The sequence below is a fragment of the Xyrauchen texanus genome, chromosome 6 (assembly GCF_025860055.1).
Source record: "Xyrauchen texanus isolate HMW12.3.18 chromosome 6, RBS_HiC_50CHRs, whole genome shotgun sequence".
Classification (NCBI taxonomy): Eukaryota; Metazoa; Chordata; class Actinopteri; order Cypriniformes; family Catostomidae; genus Xyrauchen; species Xyrauchen texanus.
The window spans coordinates 17,478,062-17,498,361 of NC_068281.1; the positions used below are offsets into that span (position 1 = coordinate 17,478,062).

Genomic DNA, 20,300 nt, shown 5'->3' on the forward strand with positions numbered 1-20,300 from the left:
TGAGAGAAAGCCACTTCAGCCACCCGCTATGCCTGCTATGCTTTCCTGGGACGCCGTGAGTGCGAGGCTGGACTGGAAACTCCCCCAACCCTCATGGCTAGTCGATCGGTTCCTCTGGTCAGGGCTCCTCTCATAGCCGGTTCCTTTCTTCCCGGAGGTGCATGACGAGCTGACGAGGTCATGGAGGGCACATTTTACTACCCAGATCCTGCCCACCGAGGGCGTCCCCCTGCACTTAAATAACAGAAAGATCAGCCTCAACCCGGGCCCAGCTCTCAGCCCAGCATCGAGCGCCCCACAGGCAGCGTACATCCCTCATCTCCAGGACCCCCTCTAGGACCCATAAAGCTCCTAAGTGCTCCTGAGATGGAAGACCCGGGCTGTCAGATGTTCGCTCCGGAGCTGGTATCAGGACCACTCCATTCCCTGGTGGAGAACCAGGAGTAAAATCTTCATTTTCATTATTTTCTTTCGCCGCAACCCCTTCGGGCTGCAGTACCTCAATATTCTCAATAAAACAGCGATTTCCTCACTCCGTGGGTCATCCAGCCGGTGCGTGGCATTCTCACGGCGCCACGGCTCCTAAATCCTACAGTCCCGGCTCCCCGGATGCAGTCACCTCGCCTCCTGACCTGCAACTGCCCATTCCTGGCAGGCCGGCGCTGACGAGTTCCCGAAGACGCCTTCCCAGGACCTCTTCCTAGATCTCTAACCCGCCCCCTGCCAGGTGCATGGAGGTAAGTAAGTGCTTTGAATCTTTTCTCAGCACCCAAGCCTCGGGACACACTCCCGCCTCGTTTCAGCGGTATATGCTCCACTTCGATGCGCGGCGAAAACGGCAGCACTTTACGGGCAGAGATTGCAACTCTGCTACTCATGTACACTATCGAGCCTGTCCCTTCAGCCAAGATGAAGAAAGGTCTCTACAGCCCTTACTTCATCGCACCCAAAAAAGGCGGTGGGTTGCGGCCAATCTTGGACTTGCGAGTTCTCAACTGGAATTTACACAAACTCCTGTCCAAAATGCTCATGCAGAAACAGATTTTAACCTGCGTTCGGCATCAGATTGGTTCGCAGCAGTAGACCTGAAGGATACGTACTTCCACGTCTCCATTCTGCCTCGACGTCGACCCTCCCTACGGTTCGCGTTCGACGGCCAGGCGTTTCAGTACAAGGTCCTCCCCTTCGGCCTGTCCCAGTTCCCTCGCGTCACCAAAAAAGCAGAGGTAGCCCTTGCCCTACTACGGGAAGTGGACATCCGCATAATCAATTACCTCGATGACTGGCTCATTCTAGCATCTCTTTTCTCAGCAAGATAATTAATAAGCAAGTTTTCCTCCTATAAAACAATTCCAGAGGCTATTGGGGCATATAACATCCTCAGCTGCGGTTGTGCTCGTGTTGATGCATATGAGAATGCTTCATCACTGGCTTCAGACTCGAGTCCCGAGATGGCGCCACGGCAAATACCTTGTGTTAATCACCCCTTCCTGCCATCAGACTTTCAACCCTTGGACCTCTGTTTTCTGTGGGCCATAGTCCCCCTACAGCAGGTGTCCAGATGTGTCATGGTCACCACAGATGCCTCTCAACTGAGTTGGGGCGCCATGTGCAATGGGCACGCTGCCGCTGGCTTCTGGATAGGACCCCGGCTGCATTGGCACATCAACTGCCTAGAGTTGCTGGCTGTATTCCTTGCCCTGCAGAAGTTTCTCCCTCCGATTCGGGGCAAGCACGTCTTGATCCGTTCAGACAGCACCGCAACGGTAGCGTACATAAATCGCCAAGGCGGCGTGCGCTCTTATCATATGTCACAACTCGCTCGACATCTCCTTTGGAGTCAGTAGCGACTCTGGTCGCTGCGCGCCACTCATATCCCGGGCAACCGCAACACGACAGCGGATGTGCACTGGTGCTGTGCAAGATCAGGGAGGACGAGGAACAAGTCACCTTAGTGGCTCCTTACTGGCCCACTCGGACTTGGTTCTCGGATCTCACGCTCCTCTCAACAGCACCTCCCTGGCAAATTCCCCTGAGGAAGGACCTTCTTTCTCAGGGACGGGGCACCCTCTGGCATCCGCGCCCAGACCTCTGGAACTTCCACGTCTGGCCCCTGGAAGGGACGTGGAAGATCTGAGTGACCTACCACTTGTAGTCGTAGACACGATCAACAAAGCCTGAGCTCCCTCCACCAGGCAACTTTACGCCATGAAGTGGTGCTTTTTCATTGGCGCTTGATTGGTGTTTTTCCTGATCTGAAGACCCACAGAGATACGCAGTTCGGTCAGTTCTCTCATTCCTACAAGAGAGACTGGAGGGGAGGCTGTCCCCCCTCCACCTTGAAGGTGGCCCACCACGATGCAGTGGACGGCAAGTCCTTGGGTAAGCACAACTTGATTATCAGGTTCCTTAGAGGTGCCGGAGGCTGAATTCTCCCCTGCCAAGCCTGTCCCCCTCCTGGGATCTCTCGGGCCTTCAGAGACCCCCCTTTGAGCCACTTGACTCAGTTGAGCTCAGGGCCGTCTCCTTGAAGACGGCCCTCCTGATAGCGCTAGCTTCCAGCAAGAGGGTTGGGGACCTGCAAACGTTCTCTGTCAGTGATACTTGCCTGGAGTTCGGTCCGCCACATACTCAAGTTATCCTGAAACCACGACAGGGCTACGTGCCTAAGGTTCCTACGACCCCCTTCAGGGACCAGGTCGTGAACCTGCAAGCAAGCTGCCCCAGGAGGAGGCAGACCCAGTCTTTTCATTGTTGTGTCCAGTACGTACTTTGCGTATCTATTTGGACTGCACACAGAGCTCTAGATGTTCTGAGCAGCTCTTTGTCTGCTTTGGCAGAGGGCGAAAAGGGAACGCCATCTCCAAACTGAGGCTGCCTGCTAGGTCATTGACGCCATCTCTCTGGCCTACCAGACACAGTCCCTGCCCGCCCCCTTGCGGGTTTGAGTACACTCTAAAGAAGTGTGTCATCCCAGGTTAGCCAATAAGCTTTTGCTTCCTGGATGATTCTTCCTCCCTAGCCTTCTGTCCTGCAAATTCAGCAGAGGAATTTGCGACCAGACCCACTACAAGCAGCAAGTGCTCTGTACTGGGGTAGGCCTTCCCAGGCTTAATTCCCTCTTCAGGCAACTCCCTGTAATGTATTTTCCATGGTACGGTCCCCCTGCCAGGCGGACCCATGTCTCCCTTGGGCAGTCCCTCTGCCCCTGGTGTCTGTGTTTGTAGAGCTTCTCCCTCTTCAGGTAGGTCCTACACGTGGTGTACTGGCCACATATCACCTCCCCCAAGTCTGGGCAGGATGTGCTCTCCACAGGGTCTTTTCCCCCGGAAAGAATAGGATCGGGAAAGACCGCCTTCCCCGACGCATTTCATAGCGTTAAGTTTAAACTCTATGCGAGAGACATAGAAAGAGAAAAGTCCGCAGCTGCCGGGCTTGCTCCCTTGCTGGTCATGTAGCACCTGTTCCCCCTTCAGGGATGCTGGGAACCTAAGGTCTGAATTAACACCTTTTCTGGGGGCTTTGGGAAGGCTTACGTGCGGCCGATACAGTTGCTTCTAGCATGCAGCATCCTGCTTGCACCTGTGTCAGCAGTTCACATAACACGGTCTAGTGCATGGCGCTTTTGAACGGGACACCTTGTGTCACTTCATTCGACACAGCGTTGAGTGAGTGCCCGAAGGGGAATGTCACGGTTACTGTTGTAACCTCCGTTCCCTGAGGGAAGGAACGAGACGTTGTGTCCCTTCTGCCATGACACTGGACCTACCACTGTAAACTGCCGTACCTTATTCTTGGCTCCTCAGTGCAAAAACCTGACTGACAGACACACGCCAGCTTTCCTTTATACCCGTATGTCCGGGGGCGGGACATGCAAATTCTCTCGATTTCTCATTGGCCTTTTCTCAAGTTCAGAGGTACGCGAGGCTCCCAAGGAAGACCCCTTGTGTCACTTCATTCGACACAAAGTCTCGTTCCCTCCCTCAGGGAACAGAGGTTACAACAGTAACCGTGACGTTTCTACATTTCTCAAACTGCATCAGAATGTGAACCCTTTCGAAAATCAAGGGTTCATCGCAAACTTGCTGCAAATAGCCACTGATCATTTTCACATGCAAATGAGCTTTGCGGCAAATTGTCCATTGTTGCTAAAGGTTTTTCAGAGGTCCACCACTACCGGCAAACAGTTTTAAACTTCTAGCACACGTTTGCGGTGAATCAAAAGCTAATTTGCATGTGAAATTAAGGAGCGGCAAGTTTGCGGCTAGTTATATTTTCTTTAATGGAATGTAAGCAAGGTCAGTGGAAATCTGAAATAATTATAAACTACAATTCTTCTTTCACAGTTATGTGTATACACACTGGCTATTTTCCTGTTGTCCTTCGATTTAATGGTGTTTTGCTCTTTAAATAAAATTACAATCTGATAATTAAATTGTCGCAAATGAAAGCAAATGACTTTACTTATAAATGCTTTATCCATCAAGACGGTTTTTTCACCATCACTTGCTGACATATTATTAGATTATTAGTGTCCTATCCACAAAAAACAGCTAATACATTTTTTTTATGCAATATAGTAGATTGTTTATATTATAATATTGAACATGCCAGAGTTTAATACACATGCTCAGGGAGTGTTATACCCATGCAGGTCAGTTGACAAGCATCTGCTGTTCACACTGCAATTTTCCAAGAACTTGCCACAAATTCGCCACTAAGAATTTTCACATGCATATGAGATTTGCGGCAAACTTGCGAAAATTTGTCCATTGTTGATAAAGGTTCACCACTACCGGTGAAGAACAAACATCTGTCAAACATTTGCAGTTAATAACAATCTCATTTGCGTGTGAAAAATTTTGCAGGATGTTTGTGGCTAGTTTAGATTTTTTTGCACACCAGTAGGTCTATCTGATATGGGCTACATTTAAAATGTCATGTGAACAACCTTACAACACAAATCAGATTTGAAGCTTAGCTGTGGTGTGAACGTAGCCTTTATTCTGCAGAACACAAATGAAGATTTTTAGAAGAATATCTGAGCTCTGTATATGCATACAATGCAAATAAATGGTGCCAGATCTCTAAATATCCAAATAATCAATAAGACTCCAGTATTTAAATCAGTATCTTCAGAAGTGTGGGTGAGAAACAGATCAACATTTAAAGGATTAGTTCACCCAAAAATGAAAATTCTCTAATCATTTACGCACTCTCATGCCATTCCATATGTGTATGACTAAGCACAAACTAAGATTTTTAGAAGAATGTCTGAGCTCTGTATGTGCATACAATGCAAATAAATGGTGCCAGAACTCTAAATATCCAAGTAATCAATAAGACTCCAGTATTTAAATCAGTATCTTCAGAAGTGTGGGTGAGAAACAGATAAACATTTAAAGGATTAGTTCACCCAAAAATGAAAATTCTCTAATCATTTACGTACTCTCATGCCATTCCATATGTGTATGACTAAGCACAAACTAAGATTTTTAGAAGAATATTTCAGCTCTGTAGGTCCATACAATGCAAGTGAATGGGTGCCACATTTTTGAAGCTCCAAAAAGCACATATAGCCATCATAAAAGTAATCCATCCGACAGTGGATAAATTAATGCATTACGAATAAAAACACTAGGTGTGTGTAAGAAATAGATCAATATAAAAAAATTCACGAGGGTCGAGGTCACAGAGACCCTCAGAGAAAAAAAATATGGAAGTGTAGTGTTGTTTACAACAGAGGAGCATACTAGGTAATCATAGATGCCTCATTCGGTTGGTTTGGACATGTCATCTTCAGGCATCTTGGAACTGTCAACAAGGAGAGCTGTTTGAATCGGTTTGAATGACAGTGAATGGAAGAGATGCCTCAGACCAAGCTCCTTGCTCAGACAGCTTCATAAACTACTTTTGTGTGGAAACAGTATCACAGTCCATAGGAACAGCTGCTAAAAATGTTCTATGTATGAATATCTATGCAGAGGAGGCGTACGTGCTTACGTCACTCAAGAGGCAGTTTGAACTCCATCCTCGCCAACATGCAAGCCACAAGCTGGCCTGAAGCAAAACATTTTGTAAAAAATGGTTTTAAATATTTATTGTTTTCTTACACACACCTTGCATTTTGCTTCAGAAGACAATCATAAATGTATCCTCTGCAGTATGGATTACTTTTATTATGGCTATATGTGCTTTTTGGAACTTCAAAATGTGGCACCCATTCAGGGCCTTTTCAGACCATTCTGGCACGCAAGATCCCTATTGGCGCCCCCATCAAGGGGGTGGGGGTGAGGGGGTGTTTGGGTTGCGTGGTAGCGGCCTCCTGAAAATAAGCATTACAGCATTATCTAAAATACTGTATATCTTTTTGTGTTCTGCAGAAGAAAGTAGGTCATATGAGTTTGAAACAACATAAAGGTGAGTAAATAATGACTGAATTTAAATTTTAATGCATCAAATATTCATTTTAGCTGTAGCTTTTTAGCAAAATAACCAAAAAATATTTTGATGCAGACATATGATTGAAAAATATATCTATGAAAACACACACTAAAGTCAGCACACTGTTTAATCAATGATGACGAGGATGTATCTCGAAACATCACTTTTTAAGTTATCAGTCCACAGCCATATATACACTACAACTACCCTCTTTGATCCAGACTTTGTTTGAGAGCATGCCAGATAAGAAGCAACTTCAACTTCTGATCTGGGATACTTCTACAGCTACTTCAATCACTATGTGACTACCTTCCCTCTCCATCCAAAATATCTCCTCTGATCTTCTACCATCCTCTGTTATCAGTACATGTTTGACCAGAGGCTTTGTCCCATCAGACTTTAAGATCTTTAAGTCTGTGTAGCCTCACTATTAAAGAACCAAATGGAACACTCTGAGACGTTAGGAACATTTATCAGCGTCCTAACTTTCATCCCTGCTGAAATGACCAGCATGATTTTCCATTCTGTTCTTCAACCCTTCTCACAACAGTATTGAAAATGATCATTCTTGACTTACTTGATCCCTAACAATTTGACATAATATCTGGTCACTCTCTTTTGTCGGTCGGGGTGTTTTTGCTTATCTATATACTGATTCTTCTGGGTCTAAAGTATTGGCTACATGCAACTGCTTATCATTATGCTGATAGAGATCTTGATTGCATGAAGTCAGATGAAAAGGATTCCAGTATCTATTTTGCTCTGGTTTCTACACTGACCGCCAATTAGCTATCATCAGACTTAAGAGATTGTTTCTATTGTAAAATGCAACTTATAACTTCTTCCTATGAAAAAGTTAACCAGTTTCTAGACACCAAGTCTAGAAATTCCATGGCCTCAACTGAGCAATGAACTCTCAACTTTTATGAGATCACCTCACTGAAGATGGAGATCACGTGACCTGTCCTCAACAATGCAGTGTTAAGTTAGGAGCTCTGCACTCAACTACATTTTCCCAGTTTATTCAAGTGGATAGACAAACACACTCCATTGATCTTTGAATGATATGTCCCAACAAACTAAAATAACCTACCTTAGAGAAGAAGAGCAGCCTCTATCAAAGAAAAGTTTAAGGACAATGTGTCTGCAAATATATTTGCAGACACATTGCATTAAGATATCATAAAATAAAAATTGGATAGCAGTGTAAAAGGCACAATTAATCAGCTGGCTCTCCCTGGCTAAATTGTCTTTGATGATGCCTATGGACTCTCATGACTGAAATTTTCATTTTACACAGCAGGGGGAGTTATTATCTTTTGAAATACAGTTCAACTTTGGATCCAAGCAGGTACAAAATACATAGATTGAATTTCCTAGAATAGAGTGATACACAACCACACCAATAAACTGATACTGAATTATTAATCTTTTTAGAAGCCTGCAGTTGGTGTGTTTGAGCATTTAACATTAAGGTTCAATCCCCACAGCCACCACCATTGTGTCCTTGAGCAAGACACTTCACTCCAGGTTGCTCCGGGTGGATTGTCCCTGTAATATGTGCATTGTAAGTCGCTTTGGATAAAAGTGTCTGCCAAATGCATAAATGTAAATGTAATTTTTTTTTAAAAGGTTATGTTTATTTGTTGAATAGTAATATAATCTTATATATATATATATAATCTTATATATATAATATACATATATTAGATTATAAGAAATTCTTATTTGTAGGGAATGTTCAAATGTTTACATTTTTTCACTGTCTGTGATGGATGGATCCAACCATTTCCTATGCAGATCATGTAAGATGGAAAAAGTGTTAATTTCAGGCTGAAGTCTTTTGCTAGATAACTTACAGAATACATTAATTTATATAAAAGCCACCCATTGAAATAATCTTGGAATTTGTTTTCCTGTACCTTCTCTGGCTATACTTCTAAGGCTTATGTAAGATCTATGTTGTTGTCATTCCAGATTGTGTGTGTAGTGCATGTCACTCTCAAGAAGATGTATACATTCATCTGAATATAAGATTCAACATGGAAAAACAAGATCAATTTCCACTGTACTGTATATATCTATATCTATTTATATTTCATGCATTTTATATTTCCTACAGTGTTTTGTACTGTTTTTGATCCTATTATGAAGGTGAAACATAATAAAGATGAGCTTTTCCAAAACTACTACTGATCCACTGTACTCCATTATTATTAATTACTGTTCACTTGGCAATTAAGGCAGATCATTTTCATCATGTGCATTGAGTTAATTACAGCACTGCTCTCCCTGCCTGAAGCACATAATGGACCAAACTTCAAAGCTCTCTGACACTAACTTTTGTTGATTCAGATGTTATTTGCTTGTATCTCGTTTGAAATTAAACTCTAATGACTGGCATATTTAACTCAGAAAACACATATGTTTAAAGCCAACAAACATTCCAAATGGATAAGCCCTCATGGGAGGGAATCAGGCAAAATGTCTAGATGAGTTGTGTCTACTTCTGTCTCAATTACAAATGGGGAAAACTGTGGTTGCCATTTCAAACATTTACATATCTCCAGTGCTTCTGTTATGGCTCTAGTCTAAAGGGTGAAATAGACCCTTTTTTAACTGATAATAGACTTCAAATATATATAAGATATTTGACTGATCAGACGTTGTTGAGTACAGTATGTATTTTGGAGTGAAATAAAATACACCACTTCAAGGAGATTGTGTTATTATTTTGCTATTATTGTGTTCCTACAAAACAAATGAATTATGAGTTATGTTGTTCATCTCTGGCTAAAAGGTAAGCCTTGATTCATCGTTGTTATATAATTGTCTTTTTAGTGTAGTTAAACAAGTTAAAGACATGTGGTTCAGTCATTCACTTACAGCAACGTTCCAAAGACTCTTAGAACAATAACAAATAAAAATATTTTAAAACAATATGCACTGAAATTTTATCAAATGCCCATCTTTGATATTAATGGGCAATGTAGAAAATGAGTAACAAATCTGTCCACATCCTGTCCACCAATACATGCAATTGCACACATACTGTCATTAAGATAAAAGCACATAAATATAAATGATGCACTTACAGAAATTAAGCCATTACAGTGCTTTTCATCATTAGTTTGTAAGACAATGGACAGGATTCCGTCTCAGAGCCACTCTATTAAATGCATGGAAAAGGGGCCAGAAAAACCCATGGAGTCCTAAGGGTTGTTGCCGCTATATCTGCAAAGCAGTTGAAACCACTGAGACTTCTTTTTTATCTATAGCTAAACATAAAAGCGTAAACACTTTAAAATACTTTCTGATGCTCACTGCAAATAATCCAGTCTTAAAGTCAAGCCAGCCATGACTAATTTGGAAATGACATTATAGTTTGCATAGTGCACCCCTGTTTGACTCATGGTATCTCTTCAAATATCTATTCTGTGGTATGTTCTGCTCTCTCGTGGATGTTTGTTGTGTCTCCCAAGTGATAGAATTATGTTTTTTTCACTTGTAGAAAATGCAGTAAATATCTGCAGAGAATGTATTGTGCCTCTTTTTTATATTTTGAATCTCTGATGTTGAGGTTGCCTTTGGACATTGGATTAGGCTCTTGTTATTGGTCCAGTATATCAGGTTGGATTTTCTCATTGGATCGTGGTAGGGAAGCCTCAAATCCAGGATAATCTCTTAGAGGTCCTTTGCAGTGGGGTTGAGGCCCTGGAGCGTCCAATCACTTTTATTTTGTCTTTTTTTTTACACATTTGTAGGTGTATCTCAAAGAACTTTGATACAAAAAATACTAAATGTTTTGCAGGCAGATCCTCAGGCTGGTTGCGGAATTCTTACCTCCCACTGTTAGGACCTTTTCAACCCCTGAAGGGGCCCCTGCCATAATTGCCAGTTACCCCAAGTCTGGGCTGTTTGCAAATTGAGCTTGACAAAAACAGTGAGGCGAAAAACTGGTGCTACTCCGAAATCAAATAGCGGCATGTCTTAACTTTTTGACCATTCCAGTGTAAGATGTTTATAGTTGTTGAGTTGCTGAAAGAGATGCACTCTGATCACATATCTGCTCATTTGCAAGTCACACCACTCTATATACACCTGCACTGTTTCAGGGCTATTATCCACTGTACAAAACAGTAAAGGTACTTAAAGACTAGCAGGCAAGCAGTTAAGTCCTGCATCGACTTGTATCAACACTTAGCAAAAATGTTCTGGTTACTTTCGTAACCTCCGCTCCCTGATGGAGGGAACAAGATGTTGTGTCGATGTAATGAGGTCCGAGAACCAAGTCTGTGTGGGCCAGTAGGGAGCCACTAGGGTGACCTGCTCCTTGTCCTCCCTGACCTTGCACAGGGTCTGTGCATGTAGGCTCACTGGGGGGAACGCATACTTGCGTAGTCCATGTGGCCAGCTGTGTGCAAGCGTGTCTATGCCGAGGGGGGCCTCGGTTAGGGCGTACAAGAGTGAGCAATGTGAGGATTCCAGGGAGGCGAACAGGTCTACCTGTGCCTGCCCGTACCGACTCCAAATTAGCTGAACCACCTTAGGGTGGAGTCTCCACTCTCCCTTGCTGGTGACCTTTCGTGACAGCGCATCACACATCCCACGCAAGGTTGCGCGGGATGTGAGTGGCTTGCAACAATTTGAGTTGCTACTTGCTCCAGAGTAGGAGACGATGGGCGAGTTGTGAAATACGAGGGGAGCGTATTGATATATGCAACCATCACCATGTTGACTGTTTGAACCAACACGTGCTTGCTCTAGCCAGAAGGGACAAGCTCTATCGTGCGCTTCTGTATAAGGGTGGCGATATCCGAGCGCAAGGTGGTGGCATTCTCATCCTTCGCCATGGTGAAATGGACACAGTCAAACCTGGGGAACTGAATCACGTACCCGAGTCTGACAGTCCGTGTCAGCCATCTCGACAGGTTGGAAAGTGTGAGCCACACATCTAAGCTCCGGGCGAGGGGGACCAGGGGAACAATTTTTTGCCAGGGATGACACATTTATGAGGTTTGAGCCCTGTGGAGGTGCTGAGTCGAGAGATATCAAAGTACTTACCTGACTCCTGATACTCACCGGCGGAGCAGTCGAGGAGGAGGGAGGAGGTGTTTTGTCCCCGTGGTGCTTTGAAACCATCCGGGTTTGATTATGTTTGTGCAACAGCTTGGTGCGCAGGGGCGGGGAAACTACTGCCGGGGCGCTGGACATGCCGAAGAGAGATAGAGGACATGGTTGGGGTAACGGCCGTATACACCGGTTATGTGACCCAGGGACTGAGGAAAATGTTCCTTGAGTACCACAGCTACTTGTGCGTGTGGCGAATTTAAATGAGAAAGGAACAAAAGATTCTCCTACCGGCCCTCCACTGGGTGATGGTGTGGTCTGTTCATCAGCTTCGGAATAGTGGGTCTCCTTGTCCCTGGGATGCCCATCTCCGGGCGCTTCGAAGCCTTCTTCTTGGCGGTCAGCCGTGAGACGTGTGGTGTCTGCTTCCTGCGGGGGGCTCGATGCTGCGGAGCCGGTTCAGCCGCCGCAGGGAAATGTCCTTGGCGACGAGCAGACGGAGTGCGGGTCTTGATGGGCAGGATAGTGTCCGTCTGCTGCTTCACTGTTAAGAACTGCTGGGCAAAGGTCCTTGACAGTGTCACGTAATAGGCCAGCCTGGGAGACGGGGGCACTCAAGAAGCGTGTCTTGTTGGCCTCATGCATCTCAACAAGGTTAAGCCATAGGTGGCGCTCCTGGGCCACCGGTGTGGACATCGTCCGCCCGAGAGACTTCCTTTGTTGCCCGGAGGTTAAGGTCGGTCACCGAGCGCAGCTCCTGCATCAATCCCGCAGTGGAACTACCCTTGTGCAATTCTTTCAGCATCTTGGCTTGGTGGACTTGCAGGAGAGACATGGCGTGCAGGGCAGAGGAGGCTTGTCCGGCAGCGCCGTAGGCTCTAGCCGTCAGGGAAGACATGAGCCTACAGGCCTTGGACGGGAGCTTTGGGCGCCCGGGCCAGGTCCACTGGGGGCATCGCAGAGTAACCCCTGGCCGCTCCACCATTGAGGGTGAATAGAAGCCGTGGGAATTCAGCTCACCTATTTCTCAATGAAATAGTGACCTCTCAGCTCTGAAGAGAAAATCTGAATGAGCGGTATGCACGCCCCCTTCTTTATACCTGTATGCCCGGAGGAGGGGCGTGCAAATACCACTCGCCAATTCCCATTGGCCTTTTATCATAAATCAGAGGCGTCTCGGGCTCCCAAGGGTGACCCCTAGTGTCACTACATCGCACAACGTCAAGTGAGTGACAGATGGGGAACTGTGAATTCCTGGAAATTTTGGGAAATAAATATTGCATACTTGTTTGATACTTAGAACAGGCCTTTCTCCATCATTTTAATTACTTTACATGAGAATAAACGCTACACATGATGTAGGATTGACAATGCTTTGAAATGGATCTGACACATTATCATGAACTGCACAGATATCGCAAACATATCCAAAACATATAAAAACCTGACATTTTGAAGAATACACATATTTCTGCCTTTTTGATAATTTCTTATCCTACATTGCATTCTTGCTCTATTGGAGGAAAAAAAAATGGCAATAAAGCTCTAATTGCAGTTAGAGCTGATCCACCTGACTATTTGCCTTTTCCCTCAGCATCCTTTAGCCATTTCAGTAAACAGACAGTGACAGTAATGGCATTAATGGCATCCTTGACTTTACATGTGCAGAGTTTCAGCCACTTTCCCTGAACATGTGAGACAGATGTGTTGTCTCCGTTGCATTACAACTAGGTGTAGCAGCTAGATGTCAATGGGACTTGGGGAGAAAGTGAGAGTAGATGCACACATGCAAGGCGATGGGGTTGGACCTGGGTGAAGTTTTCTTTCCTAATGGCTGAGTTAGAGGCTGGGTTTGTGATGTCAGGCTGGAGGAAACAGATAAAACGTTTAGCGCGTGAGTTTGAGCGCGTGGGGACTGAGGCTGAGAATATAGAAACAAGGAGCGCAAGAGGAAATTCCGCACCATCTGAAAGTGATCTAAACAGCCGTTTTTATTTAGGGCAGATGCACACCTCAGCTAATTTCAGGTGCCATGAGCAGAGGATAAACCGTTATCTCCATTCAGTACCTTCACATTTTTGGATATTGACCCACATTTTGAGTCAATCAAAATCCTTTTTAAGGGGACTTACACTACTCTCTGTTATCTGAATCAATTGGCAAATTAAAACTCTACAGACTTTTTATTTTTAAGTTTTTACGCTTTATTCGCTGGAGGAGCAGTAGCCTAACCGCGGGAGACGAACTATTGCGCACCGGTGAAAAGTGGCAAAACCTCAAAAAATTTTAACCCAGAGGATATCACTTCCAGTGAATTTTACACCGTACAGAAAACAAACGATGCAAGTCTGATAATAGCATTAATGATGCTGAATCAAAACCGGTCCAGTTCGCTTTTTCGAATTGTATGAGGGTAGTCTGCGCATAAACAAATAAGTGAAAGACAATGGAGAATGTCTGATGCGCACTAAAGAGGAAGCTTTGGAGAGATACCTGACACACAAAATGTTCTCTTTGGAATTGAGCACTCAAGACGGAAGGTAGAAACAAATAAAGTAAAGACAATTTGCAGCCGGTGACCCATTATTCGGGACATCCAGTTGCATATAAATTGTAAACAGGCAAGTTAAGGAGTAGCCTATCCACTTTAATGCACTGAAAATTCTGACTCTCCCAGTCATTAACATTTCTAAATCTGAAAAGTAACCGTATAAAGCATATCACATATGAAAGAAACGTTTTATGTACCCAGCAATTAGGAGACATTCCATACACATTATAAAAAGGAGGTTTTATTAGGCTACCCGTGCCAAGTACAATTCAATATTAAAACAAATCAACAACTTATATTTGCATGATTTGATAACTGACACTCAAATCAAGAGCTCTTTTCATCAATACGATGATGTTTTTTAGACTATTGGCTGTTATTCTTGCGGTATTCCAAACATGGCCGTTGAACCATGCTCACTCAGATTATATGCACAAGTATAAGCGGACACTGGCTCAAAAAGCAGACAGAGCGCTGGCAGGTGTAGGGAGAGAGCAGTGCGGCTCCATCAGCCGTAAACAGCCGCCGCGCTCCACGGCCCAACACTACTCCCTAGCGGACGTGCCTGGACGGTACACTCGCTTAACAGACCTGCAAATAAGAAAAACACAAATAATGAAGTCCTGTTCCAATGGATGCAGCAGCTCAAGTGGCACTAAATTGCGTGATGACCTTAACTGGGATACGAATGAAAGGGAAAAATATGATGGACCAAAGGAAGATCCTTTTATATGGGAGAAAGACGAAGAACAGTCATTCTCAAAGATCAACAGGGCACAGTGGGCCACTGACTCTGTGACTGGAATTAAGTCCTCTAGTTTAGCAAAAGACATGGACTCAAACAAGCCCTTTAAAACAATAGTGAATGGACACCCAGAGCAAATTCATGTGCCACTGTTGCAAAGGGTGGCTTTGATGGACAGCTCCTCCATAGTAAGAAGGGTAGCACGCAGCCTTGCAGAGTTCCACAGTAAAGAAGAAGAGGTCCCAGAATATAAGGAAAACAGCCAAATCCATCATGCTGATTACTCTGCAGAAAGTGAGGTGTACTCTGGGGAGCAAGAAGGGGTGCAGAGAATTGCTGGGGATCTCTGGAGAGCTGATGTATGGGATGTCCCAGCAAAGTGGATGACTGCACTGTATTTCAGTGGGCAGGCAGAGCAACTAAAGGTGAACCCTGGGATTGCCATAGAACTGCCCCGCTCTAGGTTCACTTTAGAGCTGTGGCTCAAGCCAGAAGGGGGCCAGAATAATCCCACCATCATAGCAGGTGTGTGTCTGTCAATTCTAAAATCATTCTAATCGGGGTTTCCATGGCAATCCTGGAAATAACAGGACATTTTGAATTCCAGGCCTGGCACATTTATGGAGATAAGTAAACATTGGAACGTCATGGAAATGGCTACAGTGAATATTAATATTTGTAGTTTTGTTCTTCTTTGAAGTATTTAATTGGATAGATACTATGTTTTTTGCGAGTGCCTGCAAAGACTAAAACTTGCCAACAAGTAAGCATGTAACATCAGTCTGTCCATTAATAGTCTTATTGGAGACATTGTAGACAAGTATAACTGTTTAAATCTATTAATTTAAAAGATTGGTACCTGACATATAGACATCTGCCCAGATGTCTCTATAAGTTAATTTAAAAAGAAAAACAAACAAACCTTATAGTCTGTATTTATGCCTTGAAAATTAATGGAAGATTCATGGAAATTAACTGGTCAAAACAAATGTGGGTCAAAACACATCAAAAAATACAGTGCAAAATGTTGCTGCTGGAAAGACACGTGCACCTGAGCAGCATTTTGATTTTAAGGTTCTCAAGATTGGTTTTGTAAGAACTGGAAAACAAACTTGTTACAGCAAGCAGTTATTACTCTTAGAATTCATAACTCATAATCAACAACTGCCTAATCAGAACAAATACTGCTGTCGGATGAAGTGAAATGCGCACAACCATGCAGACCAAAATTCCACCCAAATGACTAAGTGAAGTCAAATTAATTCCTTTTCTCATCTTTGCTTCAGTTCATCCAGTCCTTCATCTGTATTCTGTCATTGCTTTGACACTTTGTTGTTTCATTAAGGGGCCTTTGTTTAAGCACATCATCTGATGGGCAGATGAAAGGGAAAATCATCCAGTTACGAAGTGTAAATGATGAGTAGTGCTTAAGATGGGGTGTTAGTAGAACAAGTGGTCACCACCTGCTCTATCTATCCTGTCCGTTGTGTATAATCACTTGTTTAGTGCATGCTGGTCTGCAGTTCCAAGGTTTGATTCATGAGTGACATGTTCTGGATGTCATAATTACTTTGACAACTAACTGCAATCCAGCTCAATTGTTTGATATATTCAAAACATTTTCAAAGCAGAAAAGTTGGCCAGGGCAGTTATGACATAAATTTTTATATGTGGAACTGAGTCAGAGTTGCATGTGAAAGGTGTCTGTTTGATTCATTTATGTTTTTAATTAAGAATTATTGTTGAGGGATAGTTCACCCAAAACATATAACTGGTGTCATCATTTACTACTCACACTAATGTAATGTATTGTCATTACAAACCCATATTACTTTGTTATTCTTATGTGGAATATAAAAGGAGATGTTTAACTAAATGTCCAAGCTGCTCTTTTCCACACAATGAAAGTGGACTAGCAACAGCCATGGTCACCTTGCACATTCATTTTATGAATAAATGGCGTCTTGTAATGTAAATGCTTTCTTCAAGTACTCACTTTTAATTTCCAAACCCATATGACTCTTTATTTTTTTGTGAAACACAAAAGGAGATGCTGAGTAGAATGTTAGCCTTAGTCACCATTCACATTCATTGCATATTAAATTTTTCACAGATTAAGTGAATGGTGACTGGGCTGACATCTCCTTTTGGAGATCCTGACAGAAGAAATAAATGAATGTTTTTAAGTAATTTATGACTTTTTGGTTAACTATGCCTTTAACAAAAAGTTCGAGGGCAGAGCAGGTTGCCCGGCTTGCCTGGGAGTTCACAAACTCAAATCCCCACAAACCACCCGCCCCCCAGCATGCTCGATTGCTTCCGTCCAGGCTCAATGTGACGTGATTTATGACACCTCAGTCATAAATCGCCAAGGCGGCGTGCGTTCAGCTTATCTGGGACCGTTATGGCAAAGCACAGGTAGACCTGTTCGCTTCCCAAGAGAACTCCCATTGCCCGCTCTGGTACTCCCTCAGGTCAGAGGCAAGTCCCCTCGGGACAAATGCGTTGGCACACAGCTGGCACCGGTGGCTGCGCAAGTATGCATTTCCACCAGTGAGCCTACTTGCACAGGTGCTGTGCGAGATCACGGAAGACGGGGAACAAGACACTCTAGTGGCCCTTACTGGCACACCCGGACTTGGTTCTCGGATCTTATGCTCCTCGCGACAGCACCTCCCTGGCAAATCCCCCTGAGGAAAGACCTTCTTTCTCAGGGACTGTGCACCCTCTGGAATCTCTGGAACCTCCACGTCTGGCCCCTGGATGGGATGCGGAAGATCTGAGTGGTCTACCACCAGCTGTTGTAGACACCATCAATGAAGCCAGAGCTCCCTCCACCAGGCAGATTATCAGGTTTCTAAGAGGCGCCCGGAGGTTGAACCCTCTCAGGCCATGCCTGTTCCCCTCATGGGATCTCTCCATGGTCCTTATGGGCCTTCAGAGACCCCCCTTCGAGCCTCTAGAATCAGTCGAGCTAAGTGCCCTCTCCCAGAAGATGGCCCTCCCGATTGCACTCACTTCCATCAAGAGGGTTGGAGACCTGCAAGCATTCTCTGTCAGCGACTCTTGCCTGGAGTTCGTTTCGGCAGATGCTCATGTCATCCTAAGACCTCGACCGGGCTATGTGCCCAAGGTTCCTACGACCCCTTTCAGGGACCAGGTATTGAACCTGCAAGCGCTGCCCCGGGAGGAGGCTTTAGACTCTCTGAGCAGCTCTATGTTTGCTTTGGCAGACAGTGGAAGGGAATGCTGTCTCCAAACAGAGGCTTACCCACTGGGTAGTCGATGCCATCGCATTGGCCTATCAGACCCAGGCCGTGCCCACCCTCTTGCGGGTTCAAGAACACTCGACAAGAAGTGTGGCATCCTCGTGGGCACTGGCCAACGGCACCTCTCTAGCAGACATCTGTAGAGCACCGGGCTGGGCGACACCATCACAACATCTACAATCTCCGAGTTGAGTTTGTTTCGATTACTGACCGGGTGTACCGCTTGCACTAGCGCCTTTGCCCTCCACTGAGGCGAACACGTGCACTTTTACTCCCAGGTGAGTCCATAAACTCTCTTTCCACCCTAGCCCTCTGGTCCAAGAATTCAGTGGAGGAGTTCCCGACCCACTACGGGTACTAACTACTCTGTACTGGAATAGGTGCTCCACAGGGTTTGGCCATCATGGATTAATCCCCCAGTGTTTATTTTCGACGGTACGGTCCCCCTGCCGGTAGACCCGCGTCTCCCTTGGGCAGTCCCCTCTGCCCCCCTTCGCCGTGTTTGTAGCAATTCCTCCCTCGCTAGGTAGGATCTACCACTGTGCCACTTCCACATGTGGCCGTATTTGACACATTTTCACCTCCCCCCAGCCTGGGCAGAATGTGGTCTCTGTGGGGTCTTTTCCCACTGAAAAAAATAGGACTGGAAAAGAACGCCTTACCCAATGCATGTTATAGCTAGATTGCCCCAGATTCTTCTAACACTCTGAGAGGAGAAACATAGAGAAGCATAAAGGCCTGCTCCCATGCTTGCCAAGTTGCTTGTTCCCACCCCTCAAGGGAATCCTTGGTCGGATGCCGGGAACCTAATAAAAACAATATGATGTCTTAGTGGGGCATCGGGGAGGGTTACTTGCAGTCCAAAGCTCATGCTCCTTTGGCACGCTACAGCTTGCTGCACCAGCATCAACACAATGCAACACAATGATCACCTAGATGTTCCCCTTCTATCACTCACTCGACACAACTAGTCGAGTGAGTGACAGAAGGGGAATGTCTAGGTTACTAGTGTAACCCCCATTCCCTGATGGAGGGAACGAGACATTGTGTCCCCCTTGCCACAACACTTACCAAGTCGCTGTAATGGTCGGACCTTATTCTCGGCTCCTCAGTGCAGAACCTGACTGAACAGGTGCACGATCCCTGCCTTTTATACCCATATGTCCGGGGGTGGGACATGCAAATTCTGTTCTGGATTTCATAGACAATGATCTGTCCTTTGGCATATGGGTTTGGTTCAACAATGCTGAGATTTTTTTCTAAGTTTCAGTGTTGCCCTTGTTATTACATTTTGCCTTTGATGGGCATTATTTTGCACATTAACTGGGATGGAGGAAAGTACTCAAGCATCAAACATTAAAAAAAATGATGCACTTTACCTTTAAACAAATTGGGATGTCTACTATCCAGAGGGAAAGATCATCTTGATATTGTTAAGATGTACAATAACACATTGGCATGTTTGTCATTATCGCTGAAATCATGCATCTTGTTGATCATTCTCTCCAGCTCCTTCTTAGGTCAACAGCTTTCTTTTTAAAATCAGTGGACAAATCTATTGTTGTAAAGCCAGTTTTAAAAAGTCCCACACTCTGCCAAATGAGTGTTCAAAGGGTTTACTGGAAGTGATCATTTCAGTGCTAACTTATTTTTACTAATAAGCGATCCTATGCAGAATGTCTTAACATTCTCTCTCTCTCTCTCTCTCTCTCTCTCTCTCTCTCTCTCACACACACACACACACACACACACCGAACCTACAGTATCAATCATACAATATTATCAAGTATTTGTTCAGCAGAGTCCTGCTTAAACCAAACTCAGCACTCCAGCTCAGTCTGAGGTACTACTATTACATCAAGAGCCCTTTATTTAGTGGGAGACAAATAAAAAACGTAACATAAGAACTGAGGCTCTGATAATACAGAATCCCATAAGAGAGACAAATCAAATGTATTGTGGTGTAGTGCTGCCACGTACTGTACTTAATATTGTTTCCACTCAATTATGTTATAACAACTACATCTTTTCTTGTAATAACAAGATATTTGTGATAAAAATGGCTTCCTTTCTCGTAATGAGATATTGTTGTAAAACACCTTTTCTTGCAATAACAAGATATTATGCAATAAAAACAACATTATTTCTTGTAATTATGAGATATTATGTCATAAAACTACATCTTTCCTTGTAATAACGAGATATAATGTGATAAAAACTA

General features: G+C 44.3%; 1 protein-coding gene across 1 annotated transcript in view; it reads left to right on the forward strand.

Moving 5' to 3' along the window:
- Nucleotides 1-14,416: 14,416 nt before the first annotated feature.
- Nucleotides 14,417-20,300, forward strand: part of LOC127645023 (pappalysin-2-like) — a 125,451-nt gene continuing 119,567 nt past the window's right edge. The window contains exon 1 of the mRNA XM_052128517.1: nt 14,417-15,335. Coding sequence (XP_051984477.1) covers nt 14,417-15,335 — 919 coding nt within the window. The remainder of the gene's footprint in view (nt 15,336-20,300) is intronic.